At 43.5% G+C, this 26,146-nt stretch overlaps 1 protein-coding gene and 1 non-coding gene across 2 annotated transcripts; both read right to left on the reverse strand.

Moving 5' to 3' along the window:
• Positions 1 to 768: 768 nt before the first annotated feature.
• PPIL1 (peptidylprolyl isomerase like 1) lies at positions 769 to 24,357 on the reverse strand. Its single transcript, XM_007517821.3, has 4 exons — positions 24,084 to 24,357; positions 21,984 to 22,138; positions 3,410 to 3,478; positions 769 to 2,086 (listed from the first exon to the last, which is right to left on the reverse strand). Exons 1-4 carry the CDS (start codon positions 24,137 to 24,139, stop codon positions 1,866 to 1,868), a joined length of 501 nt encoding a protein of 166 aa, XP_007517883.1. The 5' UTR covers positions 24,140 to 24,357; the 3' UTR covers positions 769 to 1,865.
• Positions 9,558 to 9,685, reverse strand: LOC132538518 (small nucleolar RNA SNORA30/SNORA37 family). Its single transcript, XR_009549871.1, has one exon. It is a non-coding gene; the product is annotated as a small nucleolar RNA SNORA30/SNORA37 family (small nucleolar RNA).
• Positions 24,358 to 26,146: the final 1,789 nt, after the last annotated feature.

Here is a 26,146-nt window from a genome sequence, read left to right on the forward strand (position 1 = left end):
TTCTTTTTTGGTGCTACTTGCTCTTGAATGGGAGAAATCCATTGGAGAGCCACAAACCTAAGCTAATGTGAAATCTTGAAGACAGGCCCTACAATATTGAGATGGTTCAGAAGTTAAAATGGCTATTAGTGGGAGTCAGGCAGTACAGCAGCAGGTTAAGCACGCATGGCCCAAAGCGCAAGGACCCGCGCAAGAACCTGAGTAAGGATCCCAGTTCGAGCCCCCAGCTCCCTTCCTTCACAGGCAGTAAAGCAGGTCTGCAGGTGTCTATCTTTCTCTCCCCCTCTGTCTTCCCTTCCTCTCTCCACTTCTCTCTGTCCTATCTAACAACAATGACATCAATAACAATAATAATAACTACAACAACAATAAAAAAACAAGGGCAACAAAAGGGAAAGTAAATAAATAATCATTTAAAAAGGCTATTAGTGGTTGGGGAGATATAGTTTGAACACAGAACTTTTTTTTTTTCCTTTTTAGATAGACAAAGACCACAGCCCTGAAGCTTCTTTCAATGTCTGTGGGAGCAGGACTCAAACCTGGGTTGTACATATAACAAAACAGCACACTAGCCAAGTGAGCTATTTCACTTACCTAAGCACAGAACTTTCATGGTCAGGTGTCAGGTTCAATCCCCAGCTTCACCTTAAGACTTAAGCAGTACTCTGGTCTATCCTCTCTCATTCCATCATAAATAAATATTTAAATTTAAAACATAAAGAGAGAGAGAGAGAGACTATCAATTATAAAATCAGACCACAGCAGCAATTTCAAACATCAATGGAAATTTATTTTGGAAGTGTATGCATTACATAGGCATAAGCTTAAATCAGAAAGATCGGGGAGGGGGATTTAATATATAAAAATCTCTTGTCTAGTTTCTCTAAGGTTTTATGTAAAAAATAAACAAAAACACCTTGTTGCTTCTCCTTTATGAGAACACTGATTTTTAAAAATAATTCACAGTCTATCCTTATGCTCACTACAGATTTCTGACTCCCTTCTGGGTAAAAAATGGTCAATGTTTCTGCTTCCTTTTAATAAATTCACTTCTCGATTATTACACATTATCATTCCTCACTTGATACTTTCTTAGAAACTTGATTGTTGGATGTGTCTTCATTTGGCAAAAATTCAACATGGTTTTGCGTGGGAAGTCTAAGTGTCAGAAACAGCAGTGTTGGTGTTCGGGTTTTGAGAGGGGAAAATATAGAGAGAGCTGCATACGTTCCTTGGAAGAACAAATATAAGAGACTGAAATAGAGCACAGAGTTAAGAAGGCTGACAGACACTACTTGGTTATGAATTCTGTGCCTGTCAAGCACCAAAGATTGCAGTGCAGGCTAGAATATAAATCTCTGCAGGAAGAAGTTTGGTTGGGCACTGCAAAATGACAGGTCTGGGGCCAGGGAGACAGTATAATGGTTATGCAAAAAGACTTTCAAGACTGAAGCTCCAAGGTCCCAGGTTCAACACCCAGTATTATCACAAGCCAGAGCTGAGCAGTGTTCTGATATTTCTCTCTCATTAAAAAAAATAAATAAAAATATTTTTAAATGTCAGTCTGTTCTATTTTTTTTTCCTCAAGTTTCTCAGAGCAGACACACCAGAAGGAGCAGTGTGGGTCACTGGTAATGGACAGTAACCTGTGAATCAGTACATATGAGCACCTCTGCAAATGCTTTTTCAAACTATATAACAAGGAAAGAAGAGATATCCTGCTAAGATACACTTCCATCTCTAACTCACCCAAGACCCCAGACTTCCTTAGCTTTATAATTTGTAATTCAAAACATTCTAGGTCATCTGGATGCTGATTTGCTGCCATCTCAGAAGACCTGAGTGTGCCTAGGAGAAGTGACAGTCTACCCTGAAGGGTATGCCTTAATGATCTTCACATCATCTACAGGTCGGTCCTGGGAGTTTGTTTCTACCATTCCTATTCTATTCACCATTCCGATACCCTGGCATACACGGCCAAAAATGGTATGTTTGCTGTCAAGCCACTGGGTGGGAGCAAGGGTCACAAAGAACTGGCTGCCATTGGTGTCTGGCCCTGCATTGGCCATTGCAAGGATTCCAGCTCCTGGTGGGAAGAAAGAAGAAAGAGTATGAGTAACCCCAACAGCCCTAGCCTTGAGCTGCAACACCATCCTAGGAATAGAAAGCCAGACGTTGTACCAGCCACTCACCCATCTGACCCGAACAACCTTCTATGGGGAGATTCTGTCTTTGCACAGAGGTGATCATTGTACCACCAATAGTACACCTTTCTCATCTCATCTACTTTTTAGCTTCTACCTATGACGATCCCTACTGACTACTGGATCATGTTCCCAATTCTCTTCAAAAACCCAGAAAGATTCCGGGGACCAGGTGGTGGCACACCTGGTTAAGCACACATAGTACTAAGAGCAAGGACCATTGCAAGGATCCCCCTGGCTCCCCACCTGCATGGGGTGCTTCATAAGCAGTGAAGTAGGTCTGCAGTTGTCTATCTTTTTCTCCCTCTCTAGTTCCCTGTCTCCTCTCAATTTCTCTCTGTCCCACCACCCCCCCCCAAAAAAAAAAAAAAAGCCTGCCAGGAGTAGTGGATTCATACTGCCAGCACTGAGCCTCAGTGATAACCCTAGAAGCCAAAAAAAAAGGAAATCCAGAAAGATTACTGCTTCTTTGAAGAGGCTTTTTGTTTTCTAAAATGTTAATTGTCAGGGAATTGTGAGGAGCCTCACAAAGCACCCAGCATTCCTGATACTATGGCCTATCTACATAATCATTATTTTTGCCTGAAAGATCCCCACCCATTCCATTACTTTGATCTATCTTCTTTCTACCCTCAAGACCCTCCCTGCCTGCAGGCTAATATTAATCCTACCAGTTAAAACCCTCATAACAGTTGCTAAGGAAGTTTCTACCTTCCCAGCCCCCTTTTGCCTTTCTCTGCCCCTTTCCTAGCGATTTCCATTTCTGACTTGCCACTTCCAGGTCTGCCCTTTAAAAAGCCTGGGCTCTCAATAAAGAATTGCATTGTCTCGCCACCATGATTCTGTCCCTGAGTCATCTCCCTCACGTCGCTGAGTGAATAGCAGCCCAGGCTGGCTCTGATCGAATTCTCTCCAACCCAGAGAGTACGCACCCGGGAAGAGGCACCCCCACGCTAACCAGGCAGTTAATAATTCTCTGAGGAAAGACTATGACACTGGGACCAACACTCTGAATCATGAAGGATTCTGAGTGAGCTGGTGCTTTCTCAAATCTTCCATGGCTCTTTGTAGAGCCACAGCTGGACAATGACATGGCAACATACCATGGTGTCAGGCTTTCACCTTGAGTCACAGCCAAAAGGAGTCAATTACAAAAAAAATCCAACCTCTTCTTCCTATTCAGTCCAGTCTGATTATTTACTCACCTGTGAATTTCAAGTCTGGATGAAGTTCATCTTCAAACTGCTTGCCATAGATAGATGCACCACCTCGACCTGCCAGATTAGAAGACAAGAAACTAATCAGACACCCCACATTCTACCTCACAGCAAGAACTATGGCTCAGGACCAAATAATTCCTTGGTGTACAAAAAGAGAAAGAGTATGCCTAGTCCCCTGCTAAGTCTCTTGCAACTAGGCAGCCCAGCAGTGGTATCAAACACTGACACAGCACGCTGAAATCACCGGTTTCATTCAGGTATGACATTTCTTTTCAAAATAATAGTAAACAGTCTTTTTCCCCCCTTGCTTATTAAAGTAATATATATTCACTGTCAAAAAATGTAGAAAACAGAACATTACCAAAAGAATATTAAAGTTTCCTATAATCTTACAACCATTTATAGTTTGACAAGTTAAGAGATTTCTTAATTTTTTAATGTCTTTTCTGAGTACTTTAGATAAGAGTGCCCCAAGCCCTAATGCTGTGAATACCACCAATGATGCTAATCAGCAGCCTCCCCTGCTGAGCTGAGATGTGTCTCTGGACCGCAAGCAGCCCAGGACTGCAGGTGAGCCCTGGCAACCACTTTAATGGTTCAGGAATGGTACAAGAACTGAAACCATTTTGCTGCCCTTAACTTAGATGCAAGAAAATAAAATCCCTTGAAGTCAAAGGCCACCCATTTAAGAAGTAAGCACTGTGGTATGTAGTAATGTGGCAGGAAGGAATCATATTAGAGCAGGCAGAGTACACTGTGAGATTTTTTTAAATATTTATTTTCCCTTTTGTTGCCCTTGTTTTTCATTGTTGTTGTAGTTACTATTGTTGTTGTTATTAATGTTGTCGTTGTTGGATAGGACAGAGTGAAATGGAAAGAGGAGGGGAAGACAGAGAGGGGGAGAGAAAGACAGACACCTGCAGACCTGCTTCATCGCCTGTGAAGCGACTCCCCTGCAGGTGGGGAGCCGGGGGCTTGAACCAGGTTCCTTACGCTGGTCCCTGCGCTTCACCGCTGTGAGATTTTAAGAAACAGAAGATGAGGGCAGGGGGAGACAGCATAATGGTTATGCAAACCCTCATGCCTGAGGCTCCAAGTCTCAGGTTTAATCCTCCACACTACCATAAGCCAGAACTGAACAGTGCTCTGGTCTCTTTAAAATAAAAAAAATAAAAAATAAAAAAAGGGCATGATTTGCTAGTGACACTACCACCACATGGTATTTATGTTTATAAAAGTGTGGTACTTGTTGGGCATCCAAAATATATTCTGAAAGCAAAATTAGATTCTTTTTAAATTCATTTATTTATTCATGAGAAAGATAGAAGGAGAGAAAGAACCAGACATCACTCTGGTACATGTGCTGCCGGGGATCGAACTCAGGACCTCATGGTTGAGAATCCAATGCTTTATCCACTGCGCCACCTCCCGGACCAGACAAAATTAGATGTTAAATATGGCTTCCTGACAGAAAAGAAATGTACTAGTAGGTGGTAACTTGCCTCCATCACATGCCTTGTTAAACTATTTTGCTTCTCCAAACTGACCAGCCAAGACAAAACAAACCAGAACAAAATGAACAGTGGGTTGATCAGCTTCACTGCTCGCCTGACAATCAAACACAGCCAAGATGCAGCTCACCTCTTTTTACAGTCTGCTGTGAGTAGCACGGTTAAAGCACCATGTCCACCCCCAGAGGCCTACAGGCCCAGCTAAGGAGTTTCCATGGTAAAAAATCTTTCACTTTACCTTTTAGGACACTCCACTGCAGGGAGCCCATTGGTCTGGAAGAAAGCTGTTCTCATGCAAAGAGAAATGGGGGTGAATCCTAACAGACTAGAGGAAACCTCCCACCTGGCCTTGACTACCTATGCTTCTGGAAAATTACTGAGCAACCAAATCAAAAATTATAAACAGCAATTATGTAACCAGCCTGTTCTTTTCCCTACAGAGTCAATGAGGTGGCTAGTGGAAGTACTAGGGCTGTAAATGAGAGTGGAAAAAGTGGGCTGTCAAGGCAAAGCAAGTGGAATCCTTGAGGAGCTGGAGGGTACAGCCTAAGGACAGAGCTCAGTAGTGTGCTGTCCACCCAAAGACTGAACCTTCGTGTGACCTCATCAAGCTGTGGGCAATGGGAATGAAATCTCAGGACTCTCGCCCTCTAGGAACTGAAACACACTTAAATGGCACCACAACAAGACAATTACAGGATAGGCCAATCAAGAGTCACAGGAAAACCCATGAGGTTCTTCTTTTCTTTTTTTAAACTTATTTATTGGATAGAGACAGAGAAACCAAGAGGGAAAGGGGGGGATAGAGATGAAGAGAAAGAAAGACATCTGCAATACTACTTTATCACTCATGAAGCTTCCCCCCACCCCAACCCCATAGGTAGGAAGGAACTAAGGCTTTGAACCAGGGTCCTTGAGCATGGTAACATGTCTGCTCTACAGAGTGTGCCACCACCCAGCCCCTCAGCACCGAGATTTCAAGCAATCAGAAGAGGAAAAGAAAGAATACGGATGAGGGGCCGGGTGTTGGTTCACTCACTGGGTTAAGTGCACATAGTGTAGACCACAAGGATTCTGGTTCGAGCCCCCAGCTCCTGCAGGTGGGTCACTTCACAAGTGAAGCAGGTTTGCAGGTGTCTATCTTTTTCTCTCCTCTCTCTACCTCTCCTCCTCTCTATTTCTCTGTCTTATCCAATAAAATGGAAAAAATGATCACCAGGAGCAGTGGATCTGTAGTGCAGGCACTAAGTCCCAGCGATAACCCTAGAGGCGAAAGAGAGATAGGATGCTTTTTATTCACTAGGCAGAGACTGACCAACCGCAAATAATCTGAGGCTCTGCAGCACCATTCACTCATAATGTGTTATCTTTTCGTAACCTAACTCAACTAACTCAATAGGGTTTGCACAAAAATGTCAGAAAGACAAATAATTCCAGTCGAAATATTCCTTTACTCAAAGGGGAGAAATAGCAGGGGACAGGAGGAGATTAAAGAGTTCTCTGATGCACAGCAGGCTACGCAGATGCCAATGATCACTTATAAAACCAACAATTTGGAAAATCTGCTGTGTGCCTGATTTAGTTCACATACAATGGGGACAGGTACAGACAGATGTGTTTTATAAACTCTTGTCTTTTTAGTACTGACCTGTGTTTTAAACATTTATTCAAAGTTTTAAGTATTCTGGGGCCAGATAGTGGTACACCCGGTTGAGCGCACATATTACAATATGCACATATTACAAAGGACCTGGGTTCAAGCCCCTGGTTCCCACTTGCAGAGGGAAAGCTTCATAAGTGGTGAAGCAGGGCTGCAGGTGTCTCTCTGTCTCTCTTACCCCCTTCCTCTCAATTTCTGGCTATCTCTATCCAATAAATAAAGATAATTTTTTAAAAAAGCATTAAATATTTCAGACATTTAAGAGATAAAGATCTGGGAGTTGGGCGGTAGCACAGTGGGTTAAGCGCAGGTGGCGCAAAGCGCCAAGAACTGGAGTAAGGATCCCGGTTCGAGCCCCTGGCTCCGCACCTGCAGGGGAGTCGCTTCATAGGCGGTGAAGCAGATCTGCAGGTGTCTATCTTTCTCTCCCCCCTCTGTCTTCCCTTCCTCTCTCCATTTCACTCTGTCCTATCCAACAACAACAACAACAATAAAACAAGAGCAACAAAAAGGAATTAACTAAATACACATTTAAAAAAATTTTAAATAAACTTAAAAAAAAAAAAGATAAAGATCCAGCCATGACATCGTCTCCCTAGACAATAGCTTGGGTCTACCTGCATATCAGATGTGAGGCTAAAAAAAACACTAGTATAGTCATGGGCCCTTTGGAATATACCTAAAATAGGCCTACCTACGAAATGGAGACCCCCAAATCTTCATCTGCACTAATCACAGCTTGTTTGGATATATATATATATATGTTATATTATATTTATTTTCCCTTTTGTTGCCCTTTTTATTAATGATGTTATTGATGTCATCACTGTTAGATAGGAGAGAGAAATGGAGAGAGAAGACAGACAGGGGGAGAGAAAGATTGACACCTGCAGACCTGCTTCACCACCTGTGAAGCGCCTCAAACCGGGATACTTAGGCGGTCCTTGCACTTAGTGCCATGTGCGCTTAACCCGCTTCGCTACCGCCCGACTCCCTTGGCTTTATATATTAACTCTTCTTTCAGCCACCAGGTTCCAGATGCTACCGTAATGCCAACCGGACTTCCCTGGGCAGACAATCCCACCAATGTGTCCTAGAGCCCCACTTCCCCAGAGCCCTGCCCTCGGGAAAGAGACAGACAGGCTGGGAGTATGGATCAACCTGTAAATGCCCATGTTCAGCGGGGAAGCAATTACAGAAGCCAGACTTTCGACCTTCTGCATCCCACAATGACCCTGGGTCCATACTCCCAGAGGGATAAAGAATAGAAAGCTATCAGGGAGGGGATGGGATACAGAGTTCTGGTGGTGGGAACTGTATGTAGTTGTACCCCTCTTATCCTATGGTTCTTGTCAGTGTTTCCTTTTTTTAAAATATATTTTTAATTTTTTTGTATTTATTTATTTTCCCTTTTGTTGCCCTTGTTGTTTTTTAATGTTGTAGTTATTATTTCTGCTGCTGTTGTCATTGTTGTTGGATAGGACAGAGAGAAATGGAGAGAGAGATGGGGAAGACAGAGAAGGGGAGAGAAAGATAAGACACCTGCAGACCTGCTTCACCACTTGTAAAGCGACTCCCCTATAGGTGGGGAGCCAGGGGCTGGAACAGGGATCCTTATGCCGGTCCTTGCGCTTCGCACCATGTGTGCTTAACCCGCTACACGACTCCCCAGTGTTTCCTTTTTATAAATAAAATTTTTAACAAAAAGAGAGAGATAAAGACTAGGGGCCAGGTGGTAGTACAGTGGGTTAAGTGCACATAGTACAAAGCACAAGGATCTCCATTCAAGCCCCCAGCTCTCTACCTGTAGGGGGGACGCTTCACAGGCAGTGAAGCAGGTCTGCGAGTGTCTATCATTCTCTCCCCTCTCTATCTCCCTCTCCTCTCAATTTCTCTCTGTCCTATGCAATAAAATGGAGGGGAAAAAATGGCCTCCAGGAGCAGTGGATTCGTATTGCCGGCACCAAGTCCCAGTGATAATCCTGGAGGCAAAAAACAAACAAACAAAAAAGAGAAAGACTAATTTAACAAATTGTTTGTCTCCCTCCCAAGAAAGACAGCAAATCCTAGACTACATGCACACCCTTCATTGTACTCTTATACATTCTTTCTCTCTCTCTCTCTCTCTCTCTCTCTCTCTCTCTCTCACCCTCCAGCACACCCCAAGAGCTAACAAGTCCTTTGAAGAATCATACTGTTTTCTCTGACAACCTCTGTTTTGATTAAGAGTTTGTGCACACATCCCTAACAATGTGTATTCGTCATCTCAAGTTTATACCCTGGGTATTCTTCTGTTCCATGAAGCTCTCTGTAGTGCCTATTCCACTCTATGAATATAACACCAACTGTTCTCATATTAGTGGATATTTATGATCTTCCTAATGTTTTAAATTATGCTGGGGCCAGGGAGATAGTGTAGAGGTAACACATCAAAACTCTCACAGCTGAGGTAACATAGGTCAAAGGTTCAGTTCCTGGTACCACCATATGCCAGAGCTGAGCAGTGCTCTGGTCCTTCTCTTGAAAATAAAGTTGCGCACGTGCGTGCGTGCGCGCGCGCACGTGTGCATGTGCTAGTAATCAACCTTTAACTGTTTCCCAAACACCAAGTGTAGCCGTTCTCATGAACTACACATCACAGCAGATGAGTAGCCACAGTTTGAGTATTTCACCAATACTAGACTTTCCCAGCTATCTTGAAGTGACTCCAATATGCACCTCACTCATTCAGAGCCAAAGAGGGAGGGTTCCTGCCAATTCCGAGCCTCAGCACCACATGGGAGATGCTACAGCACCCTGGAGGAAGCTGTCATGTCCTCCCCTTCCCCAGTGTGTTTCTAACTGGAGGAAAAGTAGCCTAGTGTGGTGAGAGGTCCTGACTGCAAAAATTGATTTAATTTAAAAAATTAATTTAATTCTTTCATTACCATGTACCTAAAATCCCAGTCACAGTTTTTTCTGTTTGTGTTCCACTAAGTGGCAGTTGCCACTGGCACAGTCCCAGGGCAAGGATGTAATTATGGATTTTCTTTTAGCACCAGCTACCAAATCCTGGCCCCACAACCTGGGGAGGACCTGTGAATGTGCTTGTTCATTTCCCATTAAAGGACTGTGAAGTAGAACAAGAGGTGGTGCAGTGACAGAACTTAGGACTTATGAGCAGGAAGTCCTAAGTTTGGCCCTGGCAGCGCATATGATAGTGTTCTGGTCTCATTCTCCTCTCTCATGATGATGATGATAATTGGGCAAAATAACAAAATGGTTACGCAAAAAAGACTCTCATGCCTGAGGCTCCAAAGTCCCAGAGCAGTGCTCTGGTAAAAATAATAATAATAATAATAATAAGTAGGAATTTTGCACCTATAACTACCCCCTCTCCAGTACCAGTCAGTCTTCCTAGGAGAGCGTTCCTATCAACATAAAACCATATTATTATTATTATTATTGTTTTAATAATTTATTTCTTTATTGGGGAATTAATGTTTTACATTCAACGGTAAATACAATAGTTTGTACATGCATAACATATATTATTATTTTCTATCTTAATTTTATTTATTTATTTGCTTACTTATGTATTATCACCAGGGCCTTTTCCAGCTCTGAGTTAAGTTTTTCATATATAACAAGACAGAATGATAGAAACAGACCATAGCACTCAAGCTTCCTCCAATGTAGTGGGTTACACAAATGGCACAGTAATGTGTTATCCAAATGATCTGTTTTGCCAGCCCAAGATTTTCCAGCTTTAAAAAAAAAAAAAAAATTCCAAGTATTATGTTTCTCTCTCTGGAACCTTTCATAGAAGAACTCCTCACTTCACCAGCACTATTCCAGCCTTTAGGTCCATGATTGTCCAACAATTTGTTTGGCTTTGTATATTAACTTTCTTTTTAGCCACCAGGTTCCAGATGCTAGCAGGATGCGACCAGACTTCCCTGGACAGACAACCCCACCGATGATGTGCCTTGGAGCTCTGCTTCCCCAGAGCCCTTTCCCACTAGGAAAAGAGAGAGACAGGCTGCAAGTATGGATCCACCTGTCAACACCCATGTTCAGCAGGGAAGCAACTAATGAAGCCAGACCTTCAACCTTCTGCATCCCACAATGATCTTGGGTCCATACTCCGAGAGAGTTAAGGAGTAGGAAAGCTATCAGGGGAGGGGTTGGTATACGGAGGTCTGGTGGTAGGAATTGTGTGAAGTTGTACTCCTCTTATCCTGTCATTTTGTCAGTTTCCTTTTTATAAATTAAAAATTAAAAAAAAAAAAAAAGAAAAAACTCCTCAAAAAAACACTGTTGACTTTCGGTGTCTCTGCTTATTCTGCCTCACCAGCTCACTTCATTCACATTTTTGGCCCCTACACTCCAGTGAAATCACTTTGTCAAGGTCAGCTGACAGAACTCAGTTCTCACCCTGCAAGATCCACGAGCAGCACTGACAGCTGATGCCATTTTTGAAGTGCTGTCTCCATGACTCTATTCTCGTGGCATTCCTCTCAACCTTACTCGGTGCCTTCAACCCCCCCCCTCCCTCCCTTTCCTGATTTCTTCATTTACTAACATGAGAGAGGAAGAGGAGGAGGAAGAAGGAAGAGAACCAGTGCACTACTCTGGCATGTGCAGTTCTGGGGACTGAACTTGGGACCTCACACTTTTTTTTGTAATTTTTTTTTTTAATTCCCTTTTGTTGCCCTTGTTGTTTTATTGTTGTAGTTATTATTGTTGTTGTCGTTGTTGGATAGGACAGAGAGAAATGGAGAGAGGAGGGGAAGACAGAGAGGGGGAGAGAAAGACACCTGCAGACCTGCTTCACCGCTTGTGAAGCGACTCCCCTGCAGGTGGGGAGCCGGGGTTCGAACCGGGATCCTTATGCCGGTCCTTGCGCTTTGCGCCACTTGCGCTTAACCCACTGCGCTACAACCCAACTCCCAGACCTCACACTTCTTAAAAAATATATTTATTCCCTTTTGTTACCCTAGTTGTCTTCTTGTTGTAGTTATTATTATTGTCGTCATTGTTGGATAGGACAGAGAGAAATGGAGAGAGGAGGGGAAGACAGAGAAGGAGAAAGACACCTGCAGACCTGCTTCACCACCTGTGAAGCGACTTCTCTGCAGGTGGGGAGCCGGGGGCTCAAACTGGGATCCTTATGCTGGTCCTTGCACTTTGAGCCACGTGCGCTTAACCCGCTGCGCTACCACCCGACTCCTGGGACCTTACACTTTTAAGCCTGTTGCTCTAGCTGCTGCACTGGGCCTGCTCCCATCACCTCCCCCCCCCCTTTTTTTTTTTTTACCCAGGGATACCCACCTGGCATATAGTGGTTCTGGGGATTGAATCTGAGACTTCAGAATCTCAGTTATGAAAGTTTTTTGTATAACCACTACACTATCTCCCCAGCCCTTTCACAATCACTCTAATCTCCTGAACATGTCTTGGTATCTCCTTCCTGGAGGACCAAAACGAACACAGTTGCTATCACCCTAGTTTAAAATACAAGCTCTAACTTTGATAACAAAAGATCCAGCTAGTGCCCCTGCTTCCAGCAGTCAGGGGCTGGCTGGGGGTGGGAGAGATCCTTTCACAAGTCTCATCAAGGCACTCTTCTGTTCAAAATCCTAAAGTGATATTTCAAATTAGGACAATATTCAAAGTCTTCATCATCACTTAAAACACTCTCCATCTTGGGGCCAGGTGGTGGTGCACTTGGTTGAGCGCACATGTTACAGTGCACAAGGACGCTGGTTCAAACCCCAGTCCCCACCTGCAGGGGGAAAGCTTTGTGAGTGGTGAAATAGTATTGCAGGTTGGTCTCTCTCTCTCTCTCTCTTCTCTCTCATCTACCTCCCCCCATCTCTCCCCTCCATGCCGCTTGATGTCTGGCTATGTCTATCCAATAAATAAAGATTTTAAAAAATTTTCTTTAAAGAAAAAAATAAAAAAAGACTCTCCATCATCTGTTAAATTCCAAAGTCATCTCCTACCACTCTTACTCTCAGTCACTTGCTCTAGCCACACTGGTCTTGTCAAGTATATTCTGCTACACGGTCTGGAGTGTTCTTGCTCTTGAGAGTCTCATGACTGTTTCCCTTTATTCATTTATCTGCCCGAAGTGCCACTTTACCAGAGAGGCCTTTCCTAATCACACTAACCAAAATAAATAACTTCATTCTCTAACCAATGGTTCTCAACCTGGGGTGATTTTTGCCACCCCCCCCTCCCCCCCACTGGATAATGGATGAGACTTTTTGGTTGTCACAACTGAGAAGTTCTACTGCTATCTGATGGATAGAGGGGTCAGGAATATAGCTAAATATCCCACAATGTGCACAGGATTGTCTCTTACAACAAAGAGTGTTTTAGCCTGGGTCTATGAAATAGCTCACCTGTAAAGTGTGCTGTTTTGCCATTTGTGCGACCCAGGTTGAAGCCCAGCCCCTACCACATTGAAGGAAGCTTTGATGCTGTGGTCTTTTTCTACCTCTATTTCTCTATCTTTAAAATAAACAAACTTTAGCCCAAAAGATTATGGTGCCAAAGACCCTGAACTAGTCCCTTTTTTCCTATCATTGGTCATAACCAGACAGTGTGCTATGTACTTATTTGTTCACTGTCACTCAAATAAGAGTTCCGGGAGTCGGGCGGTGGCTCAGTGGGTTAAGCGCACATGGCGCAAAGCGCAGGGACCCGCGTAAGGATCCCGGTTCGAGCCCCCGGCTCCCCACCTGCAGGGGAGTCGCTTCACGGGCGGTGAAGCAGGTCTGCAGGTGTCTATCTTTCTCTCCCCTCTCTCTCTGTCTTCCCCTCCTCTCTCCATTTCTCTCTGTCCTATCCAACAACAAAGCAACGTCAACAATGGCAATAATAACCGCAACGAGGCTGCAACAACTAGGGCAACAAAAAGGGGGAAAAATGGCCTCCAGGAGCGGTGGATTCATGGTGCAGGCACCGAGCCCAGCAATAACCCAGGAGGAAAAAAAAAAAAAAAAAAAAAAGAGTTCCATAAGACTTTTTGTTCAATTTGCCACCAGGATTATCACTGGGGCTTGGTGCCAACACTACAAATCCACCACTCCTGGAGGCCCTTTTTTTTCTATTTTATTTGATAGGACAGAAATTGAAAGGGGAGGTGAAGTGAAAGAGAAAAGACACCTGCAGATCTGTTTCACCACTTGTGAAGCGTCCCTTCTGCAGGTGGGGAGCCGGGACTCAAAACTATGTCCCTGTGCATGTTGATGTGTGCACTCAACTAGTTATGTCCACGCTGGGGCCCCAAACTCAAATTCAAATTCACTGCCTTCTCAGCTCTTAAAGCATCCTGGAATAAAGTAGGAGTCCAACAGTTAGTCATTTGTTAAATGAAGTAACCACTGACATAAATAACAAATAACCTCACTTTTTGGAGCTCCTACTTTTGTTTCCATCTTCACTAACCATTTTACAAATAGCTCATTTACCACTCACAAAGCCCTGAGGTGCATATGACCACACTACCCGTTTACAGATAAGGCCCAGCAAATTTATAGAAAGTGCATACCTTTAATAGGGGGAGACAGCATAATGGGTATGCAAAAGATTTTCATTTAAAAAATTATTTATTATTGGATAGGAATAGAGAGAAACAGAGGCGGAAGAGAGGAAAAGAGAAAGAGAGATACCTGCAGCCCTGCTTTACTGCTTGTGAAGCGTTACCCCTGCAGATGGGGCCCAGGGGCTTGAACCTGAGTTGTTGTGCACTATATTTGCGCTTAACCAGGTGCACCACCACCTGGCCCCCACAAAACTTTCATACCTGAGGCTCTGAAGGTTACAGGTTCCATCCCCCACCCCACCATAAACCAGAGCTAAGCAGTGCTCTAATTAAAATAAGAAAACAGCCAAGTAAAGTTATTAGGGAATAACTAACAAATAAAAAAAAAAACAACACTTAATAGGCATGTATGTGAAGCCAAGATTCAATCCTAAAAACAATTGGCTCCATAATCCTGTGTGCAGTCCCATAACATACTACCTTGCTACATAAAACAGCTGGATTAAACCGTCCCATATTTCTCTTAAGAATAAAATATTTACTAACACGAGAGAGAAAGGAGAGATAGAGGGCAGGGGTAGATAGCATAATGGTTATGCAAACAGACTCTCATGCCTGAGGCTCTTAAGTCCCAGGTTCAATCCACCACACCACCATAAGCCAAAGCTGAGTCGTGCTCTGGTAAAAAAAAAAAAAAAAAAGATAAGCGAACCGGAGCATCACTCTGGCATATGGAATTCCAGGGATGGAATTCAGGGCCTCATCCTTGCAAGTTCAATGTTTCATCCATTGTGTCACCTTTTGGGTCTTATCACATATTCTTGCAGGGGGTCCTTAAATGATGCTAGATCAAATTTTAGGTACTGAAATTAAAAAAAAAAAAAAATTAAGTACTGGTTTGGGAATCTCCATAAACTGGGCCTATACTATACAAATATACCCTATCCTATGCATTTTATCCCAAGCTACATTTTTTTTCAGCTGTACCCTAAAGGAGCAGTTCAGAAATCACACCATGTGTACCCACTTGTCTTGGATATGGAGTAGAACACACTGGGTTATGTCACAGAACTGCTCCACTGAGACAGCATCTAGGGTGGAAGGTCTTCCTCTATGCTCCCTATGTCTATGTTACTTATGCTCCCACTATGACCTCATCCTTATTCCTAATCCCAAAATCTTAAAATGTCTAGCACTCCAGAGCTAAATGCCTAAATTTTCACACTATTAATCACAAGTAAAGGATGGGGAGGAAGTACTCTACTTCAGAACTGTGCCTCCTTTCCATTCTAATTCTACTTTTTCTATCATAAATTATTCCAACCAATATCATAATCTATAGCATATCACTGGGCATATACTCATTACATTATTATTTCCTATTTTTCAAAAACAATTATCTTCTTTAATCAGAGCACTGGTCAGCTCTGGCTTTTGATGGTGCTGAGGACTGAATCTAAGACCTTGGATGCTCAAACAGAAAAATCTTTTGCATAACCATTTAGCATAATAACTGGTATGGGGGCTACCTTTTTCTTCTTTTGCCACCAGGGTTATCACTGGGGCTTGGTGCCTGCATGATGAAGCCACTGCTCCTAGAGGCCATTTTTTCCTTTTTCTCTTTATTTGATAGGACAGAGAGAATATGAGAGGGGTGAGGGAGACAGAGAAGGTGAGAGACAGAGAGACACCTGCAATACTTGCTTCACCACTCCTGAAGCTTCCCCCCTGTAGGCAAGGAGTGAGGGCTTGGACCCGGGTCCTAGCACATGGTAATGTGCCACCGTCCTCCCCATACACCTAGTTATTTCCTAAAGCAAATATCTTGCTTTCCTGGCAGGGCAGGGAGTTCTGCAAGGAGTAGGAAAATGTCTTATTTAGTTTTCTTTTTTCTTTTTAATTTTTATTTATAAAATAGAACTATTGACAAGACCAATAGGATAAGGCAAAAAGTAGTAAAGTCATGGGCCCCTTGGAATATACCTAAAATGTTCTACTTTTCTAATGTTCCAGTCCTCCTTCCGGACCTTAGAACAGCACAGGATAACCAGCAGACTCTCAGCAAATAGTCATAAAATGAATAAAATAAACAACAAGGTTGTTAATTTGAAGGTTCAACACACCTTCAATTTCAGATGTTTCTGGGGCTACCAAGAGAAAAGATGAAATCAGAGCAAGGGCAATGCACAGCATAATCAGCATGTAATTAATCACTACAATCAAGGTGAGCACCGTGAGGCTAAGTGCAAAGTGGGAAGAGCTTGATAGGATGCCAGATTTCAAAGGAAGTTAGTGGAAACAGATAAAAGACATTCAGAGGGCTAAAAAGTAAAAAGCCAGCATAGAATTACTACAATAAGGGAAATTTAAAAGAAAAATGGTTTAAAATACCTCAGAAAGTCAAAAGAACATGAGTTGAGAAAAAACAAAGTACCAGACAGATCAAGGAAAGAATGGTTCCAGAGCAGTCAAACTGAGGTCTAGTTAGGGATGGAAACAGTACACCAGCTTGAAGAGTCCAGAATGCCACAAAGTTCTCATGTGAGGTATTTAACAAAAAATGGTGTTACCTAATCTAATAGCTAATAATTAATACTAGTGGACCAAGGGAGCCTAACTATACTTGTCTACTACCACACACCTGCCAGCAGGTATAAATCAATTATTCATAATACTTGAGGTTGTTTGCAATTATTTTTTAAATATTTTTCTTTATCCATGAAGGAGATAGGCAGAGAAAGAGACAGAGATAGATAGATAGATAGATAGACAGACAGAGAACCAGACATCACTCTGGTATATGTGCTGCCAGGGGTTGAAATTGGGACCTCATGCTGGAGAGTCCAATGCTTTATCCACTGTGCCACCTCCCAGACCACAGTTGCTTGCACTTATTCTGAAAATCTTTTAAGTGGTTCAATTTTTATTAAAATTATATCATGGAAATGTTGACATGAAAGATTATAAACCCCTCCAACTACAGAAATATACGAAAGCTCTGACATGAGCAATTCACATCTAAAATCATTGCCAATTCCTATAAAACTCACTCATGTTATAAATTAAAATTTGGTTTCAGGACTGGGAAATAGGAAAGGGTATAAGTACTAATTGCCCCTTCTTTCACAGTAGACAGCACAGTGATTGTATAAAAGACTTCCATGCCTGAGGCTCCAAGTTCCCAGGCTCAGTTTCTGGCACTACAATAAGCCAGAGCTGAGCAGTGCTCTGTTTCAAAATTAAATAAAATTAAATGTTGGGGGTGGGGGTAGATAGCATAATAATTATGCAAAGAGACTCTAATGTCTGAGGCACTAAAGTCCCAGGTTCAATCTCCTGCACCATCATAAGCCATATCTGAGCAGTGCTCTGATTAAATAAATAAATAACTAGGGGACAGGTGGTGACACACCTGGCTGAGCCAGCATGCTCAGGTGCACAAGGACTGTTGGAGCCCCCAGTCTCCAACTGCAGGAGGGAAGCTTCGCAAGTGGTGGAGCAGGGCTGCAGGTGTCTCCCTCTCTATCTTTCCCTTCCTCTCAATTTCTGGCTGTCTCTACCCAATCAATAAATAAAGATAACAAATTTAAAAAAATAATAATTAAATTTTGCTTCATAACAAGACAGGGGAAGACAGAAAAGTACATCAGAGTGATGATGGAACACTTTCAGATAAAGAAAGTGGAGGGAGCAGAGGGTAGATAGCATAATGGTTATGCAAAGAGACTCTCATGCCTGAGGTTCCAAAGTCCCAGGTTCAATCCCCCACACCACCATAAACCAGAACTGAACCGTGTTCTGATTAAAATTTTTTTAAATATAAATAAATTAAAAAAAACAGGATTAGATTCTGTGTGCCCCTAATACTTAAAGAAACAAACACAGAAATTTAAAAAGCCAAAAATTCACAGCATCAACCAAATGAGAAAAGAGCACACACACACACCCCACCTATTTTTATTTATTTTTTTAGATAGAGGCAAAGAGAGAGAAAAGGCAGAAGAGATCACACAGACACCAATGTTTCCTTCATTGTGGTGGGGCTCACTCTGTGTCGTGCACAGACAAAGCAGCACACTATCCAAGTGCACTGTTTCACCAGCCTAACAAACATATTCTTAAAATTCTCAAGTAAGGCAGGGATGGAAATGAGAGTCTTCTGATAACAATACAATGGTAAGATAAATTAGAGGGTAAAAAATAGGATAGACATGACTGAAAATTGAATAAGGCACAGAGTAAAAGGTCTTAGATTATTCCAGTCAATGCAGGAAAAAGAAAAACATTTCACATACTCAAAATAAATGTGCTAGATATGGAAGGCAAAGGTGATGAAACAAAGAATAACTAGTTTCCAAAAATAGAAAATCCAGTAAGTCTGAGAGAAAATATTCAGAAATACAAATGGGGAAAAAAAAAATCCTGGCATGAAGGAAACAATAAATTTGGTCTCAGAATTCTCTAAATCACGAGGTAGTGGAGAAGAATTGTCTAGATAATCTGAATGAGTGTGGTACAAGAGTAAGCGTGCCTAGCCATGGGTTTTGCTATTTTTTCCCCCAAATATAAAGGCATCAGACAAAGACTCAAACATGAGTGTGTGTGTGTATGTGTGTGTGTGTGTGTGTGTGTGTGAGAGAGAGAGAGAGAGAGAGACACCCTCCAGCCCTTGTGATAAAAACCACAAGAAATGTTGCATTCTAGTATTTATGAAGAGAAACTTCTAGTGGTAAGGACAGAACTTAGAAAAATGTAGAACCCAATTATAGCTGAGAATCTTGGGAATAGAATGAAAATGTTGTAAATTCTGACCAGAAAAATCAAGTGGGGAGAAGGAAGAGGAATAGGTAGAAATATAAGTACTGATTGTCCCATCTTTCACAGCACAATGTGCAGTTGGGGACATGAACCGGGGTCTCTGTGCACCGTGTGTGCAGTCTGCCAGTGTGACAGAGCCCAGTCCCTTCCAATTTCTTATTCATCATCTTTTTTTTTTTGTCTCCAGGATTATTGCTGGGGCTCGGTGCCAATACTACAAATCCACTGCTCCTAGCAGCTATTTTTATTTAGTTTTTTATTGGATAGGACAGAAAGAAATTGGGGGTGGGCAGAGAGATACCTGCAGACCTGCTTCAACACTTGTGAAACAACCCTCTGCCCCTGCAGATGGGGAGTCTGGGGTTTGAAACGAGATCCTTGTGCGGGTCCTTACACTTCACATTATCTGCGCTCAGCCTGATGCACCACTGCGTGGCCCCCTTATTCATCATCTTTACTTGAAAGTCTGATAACTATTTCAAATGTAGTGTCTAAAACCAAAACCAATAATTAATGTTCCCCATATTTTTACAGTACTCAAGTCAAAAAGCTGACATCACCTTGACTCTCCTCTCCCTCACATGTCCGTCCACCCATGTGACCCAAACTAAGCAAATCCCAAGTGTTCTATTTCTGTCAAAACATAACCTGAGTGGCCGGGGAGGTGGTAAAGTGATAGGTGTGTAGGACTCGGAAGCATGAGGTCCAAGAGTTTAATCCTTGGGATCACATGCACCAGAGTGATGCTTTGGTTCTCTTTCGCCTTCTTCTCGTTAATAATTACATAAAACTTAAAAATAAAATAAAATACAACAAAATAATCAGAATTCAGTTCTTTCTCTCCATTTAATTGACTATCAGCCTAGTCCAACCATCTATGTCTAGCCCTTAAAATTAAAGGGCTGGACAGTGGTACACCTAGTACATGTCACAAAGTACAACATCTGGATTCAAGCCTCCAGTCGACACCTGCAGGGGGAAGCTTCAAGAGTAGTAAAGTAGTGCTGCAGATGTCTCTTTTTCTCTCCCTATCTCCCTCTCTCCTTTCAATTTCTGTCTCTGTCCAATAAAATATATTACAATGAAACAACTTTTTACAGCTGAGGAGATAATGTAATGTTTAAGGAAAAAAAAAAAAACTTTCATTCCTGAGGGCCCTGGGTTCAAGGCCCAGAACCACCATAAGCCAAAGCTGAGCAGTGACCTGGTTAAAAAGTAATTAAAAGGGAGTCAGGAGCAGCAGGTTAAGCACAGATGGTGCTAAGCACAGGGAACAAAGTAAGAATCCCAGTTCAAGCCTCCGGCTCCCCACCTGCAAGTGAGTCGATTCACAGGCGGTGAAGCAGGTCTGCAGGTGTCTATCTTTCTCTCCCCCTGTCTTCCCCTCCTCCATTTCTCTCTGTCCTATCCAACAACAACATCAATAACAACAACAATAACTACAACAACAAGGGCAACAAAAAGGAATAAACCAATAAATCCGGGCCTCTGGGCTTGCTTGCTCTTCCCCCACCCATTGCTAAGTTCATTCCTGGGAGGGTGCCTGCTCTGCCATGTGTACAACCCAAGTGGCTTGAGCCCAGTTCCCAACACACTGGGGGAGGTTTTGGTGTTGTAGTGTCTTTCTTTTTCCTTTCTCTTTCTATGTTAGTCACAAGGCTTCACAGTTTAGGCTGACTTTTTCAGATAGAAAGTAAGTCACATTGCCCAGGAGGTGGCATAAACTTATTACGTCCTTAGTTTGATCCCTGGCACTGCATTAGCCAAAGCTGTTTTTTCTCTCTCTCTCATTCTAATAAATGTTTCATATATATATGAGAGAGAATAATACCATAGTACTTATACTTGTTCCAACCTAGGTCAGACATATGGCAAAGCAGCACACTAGCCAAGCGAGCTTTTATGCTGGGCCCCATCTCTATATGCAACAAAAAAAGTTCATGCTCTCACTTCCTTCAGATCTCCCCTCCTGTAACAACTTCTGAGAGGTCTCCCCTGACTTTTCTAAAAATTCATTCCCCACTATCTTTTCCCTGCTCTGAGGGTAGGGAATCTTTTTCTTTGACCAAAGCTATATTCCTAGAACATAGCAATGTATCTGATAGGTGCTCAATATTTGTTAAATGAATGAGTCAAGAGATTCAATTTTTTTTTTTTTTTTAACCAGAGTACTGTTCGGCTCTGGCTTATGGTGGTACGGGGGATAGAACCTGGAACTTTGGAGCCTCAGGCATGAGAGTCTGTTTGGATAACCATTATGCTATCTACTCTCCGCCTTTTCTTTATTTTTGAGAGAGATGCAGAGAGAAAGAAACACCAGAGCATGGCCCAGCTCTGGCTTATGGTGGTGCAGGGGACTGAACCTGAGACTTGGGAGCCTCAGGCATGAGAGTCTCTTTGTATAACCATTATGCTATCTACCCCTGCCCTCAGAGATTCAATTTTTAAAAATTTTTTTATATTTATTTATTCCCTTTTGTTGCCCTTGTTTTTTATTGTTGTTGTAGTTATTATTGTTGTTGTTGTCATCGTTGTTGGATAGGACAGACAGAAATGGAGAGAGCAGGGAAAGACAGAGGGGGGGAGAGAAAGACAGACACCTGCAGACCTGCTTCACCACCTGTGAAGTGACTCCCCTGTAGGTGGGGAGCCGGGGGCTTGAACCGGGATTCTTACACCAGTCCTTGTGCTTTGCACCACATGCACGTAACCCACCACGCTAACGCCCGACTCCCCAGAGATTCAATTTTAAAGAATTGCAAATCATTTCCTCCAATTACCAGAGTACCCTGTGCATTAATAGAGTCTAGGCAAATACTATTTGATCCCAGTAAGCAATACATTGAAATTACAAGAAACAATAAAGTTTAGGAGTTGAGATTGGATTTTGGTCTGTCCCACACTTGTATGTCTGGAGAAGTGTGCTAGAAAAGGAACAAGTTGTCACCAGAAAGAACCAAACTAATCTCTGGTATATAGAAGAGTTCTCACTCTTTTACAGAATGATTATGACAAAACGAGACTCCTTAGTTGTACCTGTCCCTGTTGGGTCACCTCCCTGGATCATAAAGTCTTTGATGATTCTGTGGAATTTGGTGCCGTTGTAGTAACCTCGACGAGCCAACTCAGCAAAGTTCTTACAGGTCTTGGGAGCATGCTTCCAGTACAACTCCAGCACAATGATCCCCATGCTGCAGCAGGAAAGTACAGGGGAGCTCCAGTCAAGAACAAGGTCTCGGCAGACAGGAATATTGTGGGACTGTTCAAGCTTACATGTGAAATTGTGCTAAACATCAGATTGCATGCTCAACAAAGGCAAGCATAATGCAGATAACAATATACATTATCTTCTCTGAATGAAATATATAGGGGCTGCTGGATTATTTAAGCAAAATTATACAACTTAAAAATTACAATACCATATATTAAAATAAATCAGTAATGGAGCCAGGTGGTAGATCATCCTCTAGAAGGTGCATAATACCTTGCTCCAAGGACCCAGGTTCAAGCCTCCTCAGTCTTCACCTACCTGTTGGGGGTGGGAGGGAGGAGGGAGCTTCATGAGCAGTAGAGCAGTGCTGAAGGCCTGTCTTCTAAGAACAACAAAAGGCCACTGGGAACAGTGGAGTTGGCAGCAAGAAAAACAATGTAGTAATAAAAGAGGTGTTTATTTTTTAAGATAGAGGCAGAGAAGGCAGAGAGTAGAAGAGACCATAGCACTGAAGCTCCCTTCAATGAGATGGGGGAGTCAGGCTCAAGCCTGGGCCATGCGCACAGCAAGGCAGCACACTGTCCAAGTAAGCTATTTTGTGAGTCCGAGAGAGATGTTTATATATTCATAGAAAAAGATCTAGAAGAGCATCCAGCAAACTATTGGTAGTATTTTTTTTTACAAGTGACTTTCACATCTTTCTATACACAAAATTTTAATTTACTTTGTAATTTATAAAAAGTTAAAAGTACGGGGGGGGGGGGGGCGCGGGTGGTGGCACACCTGGTTGAGCGCACATTACAAAGTGCAAGGACCTGGCTTTGAGCCCCCAGTCCCCACCCATAGGGGGAAAGCTTTGAGAGTGGTGAAGCAGGGCTGCAGGTGTCTCTCTGCCTATTTCCCTCCCCCTTCTCTCTTGATTTCTGGCTGTCTCTATCCAATAAATAAATAAAAGGTGGGAGGGGCCGGGCAAATGACCTGCTGAGCACACACATTACCTACCACGTGCAAGGACTGGGGTTCAAACCCCTGGTCCCCACCTACAGGGGAGAAGCTTGATGAGCAGTGAAGCAAGTGCTACAGGTGTCTCTCCTCCTCTCCTCTAAATTTCTGTCTTAGCAAATAAAAAAAAAATTGGAAAAAATTAAAATAAATGTCCACCAGAAGTGATGGATTTGCATACCCAATGATAACCCTAGTGGCAATAAAAAGTTAAAAGTGGGGGACACAGTGGTGCACAGTTAAGCACATATCACCATGGACAAGAACCAAGCGTTCACTCCCCATCTGCAGGGGGGATACTTTGTGAGTGGTGAAGCAGGTCTGCAGGTATCTTATCTTTCTCTCCTCCCCTCTCAATTTCTCTGTCCTGTCAAATGAATATGTTGGGAGGAAAGGAAATAAAAATTTGCTATCTTAACGCGGCGTGTGTGTGTGGGGGGGATAACAAACTTCCATGCCTTGAGGTCTCTGAGGTCCCAAGTTCAAGACCCAGCACTACCATAAGCCATAGCTGAACAGTATTCTAGTCTCTGTCTGCATTTTAATAAAATAAACAAATATATCAGCGCTGCCTGGGGTGGAGGGGTGCAGAGGATAAAGCGTTGGACTGAAACTCATATGAGGTCCGGAGTTCGATCCCAGGCATCGCGTGTGCCACCGTGATGCTTTGGTTTTCTCTCACTGACGAATAAAGGAAAGTTTTATTTTGCATGTGCTGTAAGGTCCCACGGCAAAGTTGTGCCTTCTAATCGCCATGCTGACTGCGGATCCAGCGCGCAGAGGCTGCTGGCAGGGAGCGACCGGGCTCGGCGCGGTCGGGGCGCCCTCAGGCGGCTCCCCGCGTCGCCGCAGTCGAGCCCTGCGGCCCAGCCCGGGCTCCACGCCGCCTCCGCCAGCCCCGTCCAGAAGCCCGGCCCCCTCACCTGGTCTCCAGGTACACAGTGGGCGGCTGCCATGAGTCCGGGGGAATCGCCGCCATCGCCGGCCCGGGAGTCTCCAGCAACTGCTATTTCCGGCGGCACCTCGCGGGAGACCGGCGCGGATACACACACTTCCGGTCCCCGGCGGGTCAGCCGAGTCAGCCGCGGGGACTCGGAGCACTGGGGCGAGGGGAGAACTAGTCCTCGGCCTCTGAGGTCAGGAAGCGGAGTTGGAGACGCCGTCACAAGGACCTAGAACAGCGCTCTCCAAGAGGAATTCCCGCTCCCCTCTCCGGGCAATTTGATTGGCTTGTTTAGGCGTAGGGGGCGGGAACAACCAGCAAATCTGTACTGTGATTGGACTCCCGACTTTGAACGGGAAGGGTTCTGTGCCTGCAACAAGGCAGCAACCAGTAAGGGTGGGAGAGAATGATAGGAGGTGGAGGGTTGGGGAATAGGTGAGCAGAGCGCGCGCGCACACACGCACACGCACACACGTACACGTCTTCCAGGTTGTTGGGTTCTAGTCCTGGCGTCAGGTGGGAACAGCCCTCGGGGAACTACCATTGATGGTGGAGTGGTGCCTTGGTGTCATCTTTTAAAATATATATATTTTACTTATTTATTGAGTAGAGACAGAGAAAGGAAGGGGGAGATAGAGAAGGAGAAAGCCACCTGCAGCACTGCTCCACTACTTGTGAATCTTCTCCCTATATGTGGGGACCCAGGACTTGAACCCAGTTTCGTGTGCATGGTAATGTCTGCCCTCAACTGGGTGCACCACCACTTGGCCCCCGTGACCGTATTGCTTCTAAGTCCAACACTTTATCCACTGTGCCACCTCCCAGGCTGCAAACTTTTTTTTTTTTAATTTGGAAAAAGGAAACACTGACAAAAACCATTGGATAAGAGGGGTACAACTCCACACAATTCCTACTACCAGTTTCATATCCCATCCCTATCCCCTGATTGGTTTTCCCATTCTTTATCCCTCTGGGAGTATGGACCCAGAGTCATGCAGTGCATATGTTTTGGGGGGGGTTTAATCTTTATTTATTGTATAGAGACAGCCAGAAATCAAGAGGGAAGGGGGTGAAGAGAGGGAGAGGGACAGAGAGACACCTGCAGCACTGCTTCACCACTCGCAAAGCTTTACCCCTGCAGGTGGGGACTGGGGGCTCGAGCCCAGGTCCTTGCACATTGTAACGTGTGCACAACCAGGTGCGCCACCACCCGGCTTCTAAATTTTTTTACAAGAACATTGCTCTGACATATGGTGGTGCTGGGAATTGAACGTTCAATCTTTGGTGCTACAGGCATGAAAGTCTTTTTACATAACCATTATGCTATCTCCCCAGCCCAAACTTTTTTTTTTTAATGTTGGACCCCTGTGACAACTCTGTACATCAATATTTCTTTTCCCCATCCATCTCTCTTTCTCTCTCTCTCTCTCTCTCTCTCTCTCTCACACACACACACACACACACACACACACACACACACACATTTTCCCCCACAAGAGCACTGCTCAGCTTTGGCTTATAGTTGTAGTAGGAATTGAACCTGGGACCTTTGATGCCTCAGGTGTGAAAGTCTTTTTTGTATAACCATTATGCTATCTCCTCAGCTCCAGTATTAGTTAATAAGTAATCTAAAAAATAAATTGCAGGGGGGTTTGGTCACAATAGCCAAAGAGTGGAAGCAGCTAAATGCCGACCAACAGGTGACTGGCTGAAAGGAAGTTATGGGGTATGTACTGTATGGAGTACCACTCTGCAAAGGGAAGACATTTCATCTTTGTTTGACATGTAGAGGGAGAGAGAGATACCTGCAGCACTGTTTCACCATTCAGGGAACTTTCCCTTGCATGTAAGGACTAGAAACTTAAATCCAGGTCCTCACACTCTGTAATGTTTGAGCTTAACTGGATGTGCCACCACCCAACCCCTAATTAATTTTTTAAAGACCATATGAGCAGCCCAGAAGGTGGCACAGTGGATTAAGCATTGAACTCTCAAGTGTGAGGTCCTGAGTTTGATTCCTGTAATCTCATATGCCAGAGTGAT

The sequence above is a fragment of the Erinaceus europaeus genome, chromosome 4, assembly GCF_950295315.1.
Source record: "Erinaceus europaeus chromosome 4, mEriEur2.1, whole genome shotgun sequence".
Taxonomy (NCBI): domain Eukaryota; kingdom Metazoa; phylum Chordata; class Mammalia; order Eulipotyphla; family Erinaceidae; genus Erinaceus; species Erinaceus europaeus.

Coding starts and splice junctions, on each gene's coding strand:
- PPIL1 (XM_007517821.3), bottom strand. CDS start 24,139: ATGGCGGCGATTCCCCCGGACTCATGGCAGCCGCCCACTGTGTACCTG. Junction 22,139..24,083: donor ACTGTGTACCTGGAGACCAG/GTGAGGGGGCCG, acceptor TTCCTGCTGCAG/CATGGGGATCATTGTGCTGG. Junction 2,087..3,409: donor TCCAGACTTGAAATTCACAG/GTGAGTAAATAA, acceptor TCTTCCCACCAG/GAGCTGGAATCCTTGCAATG.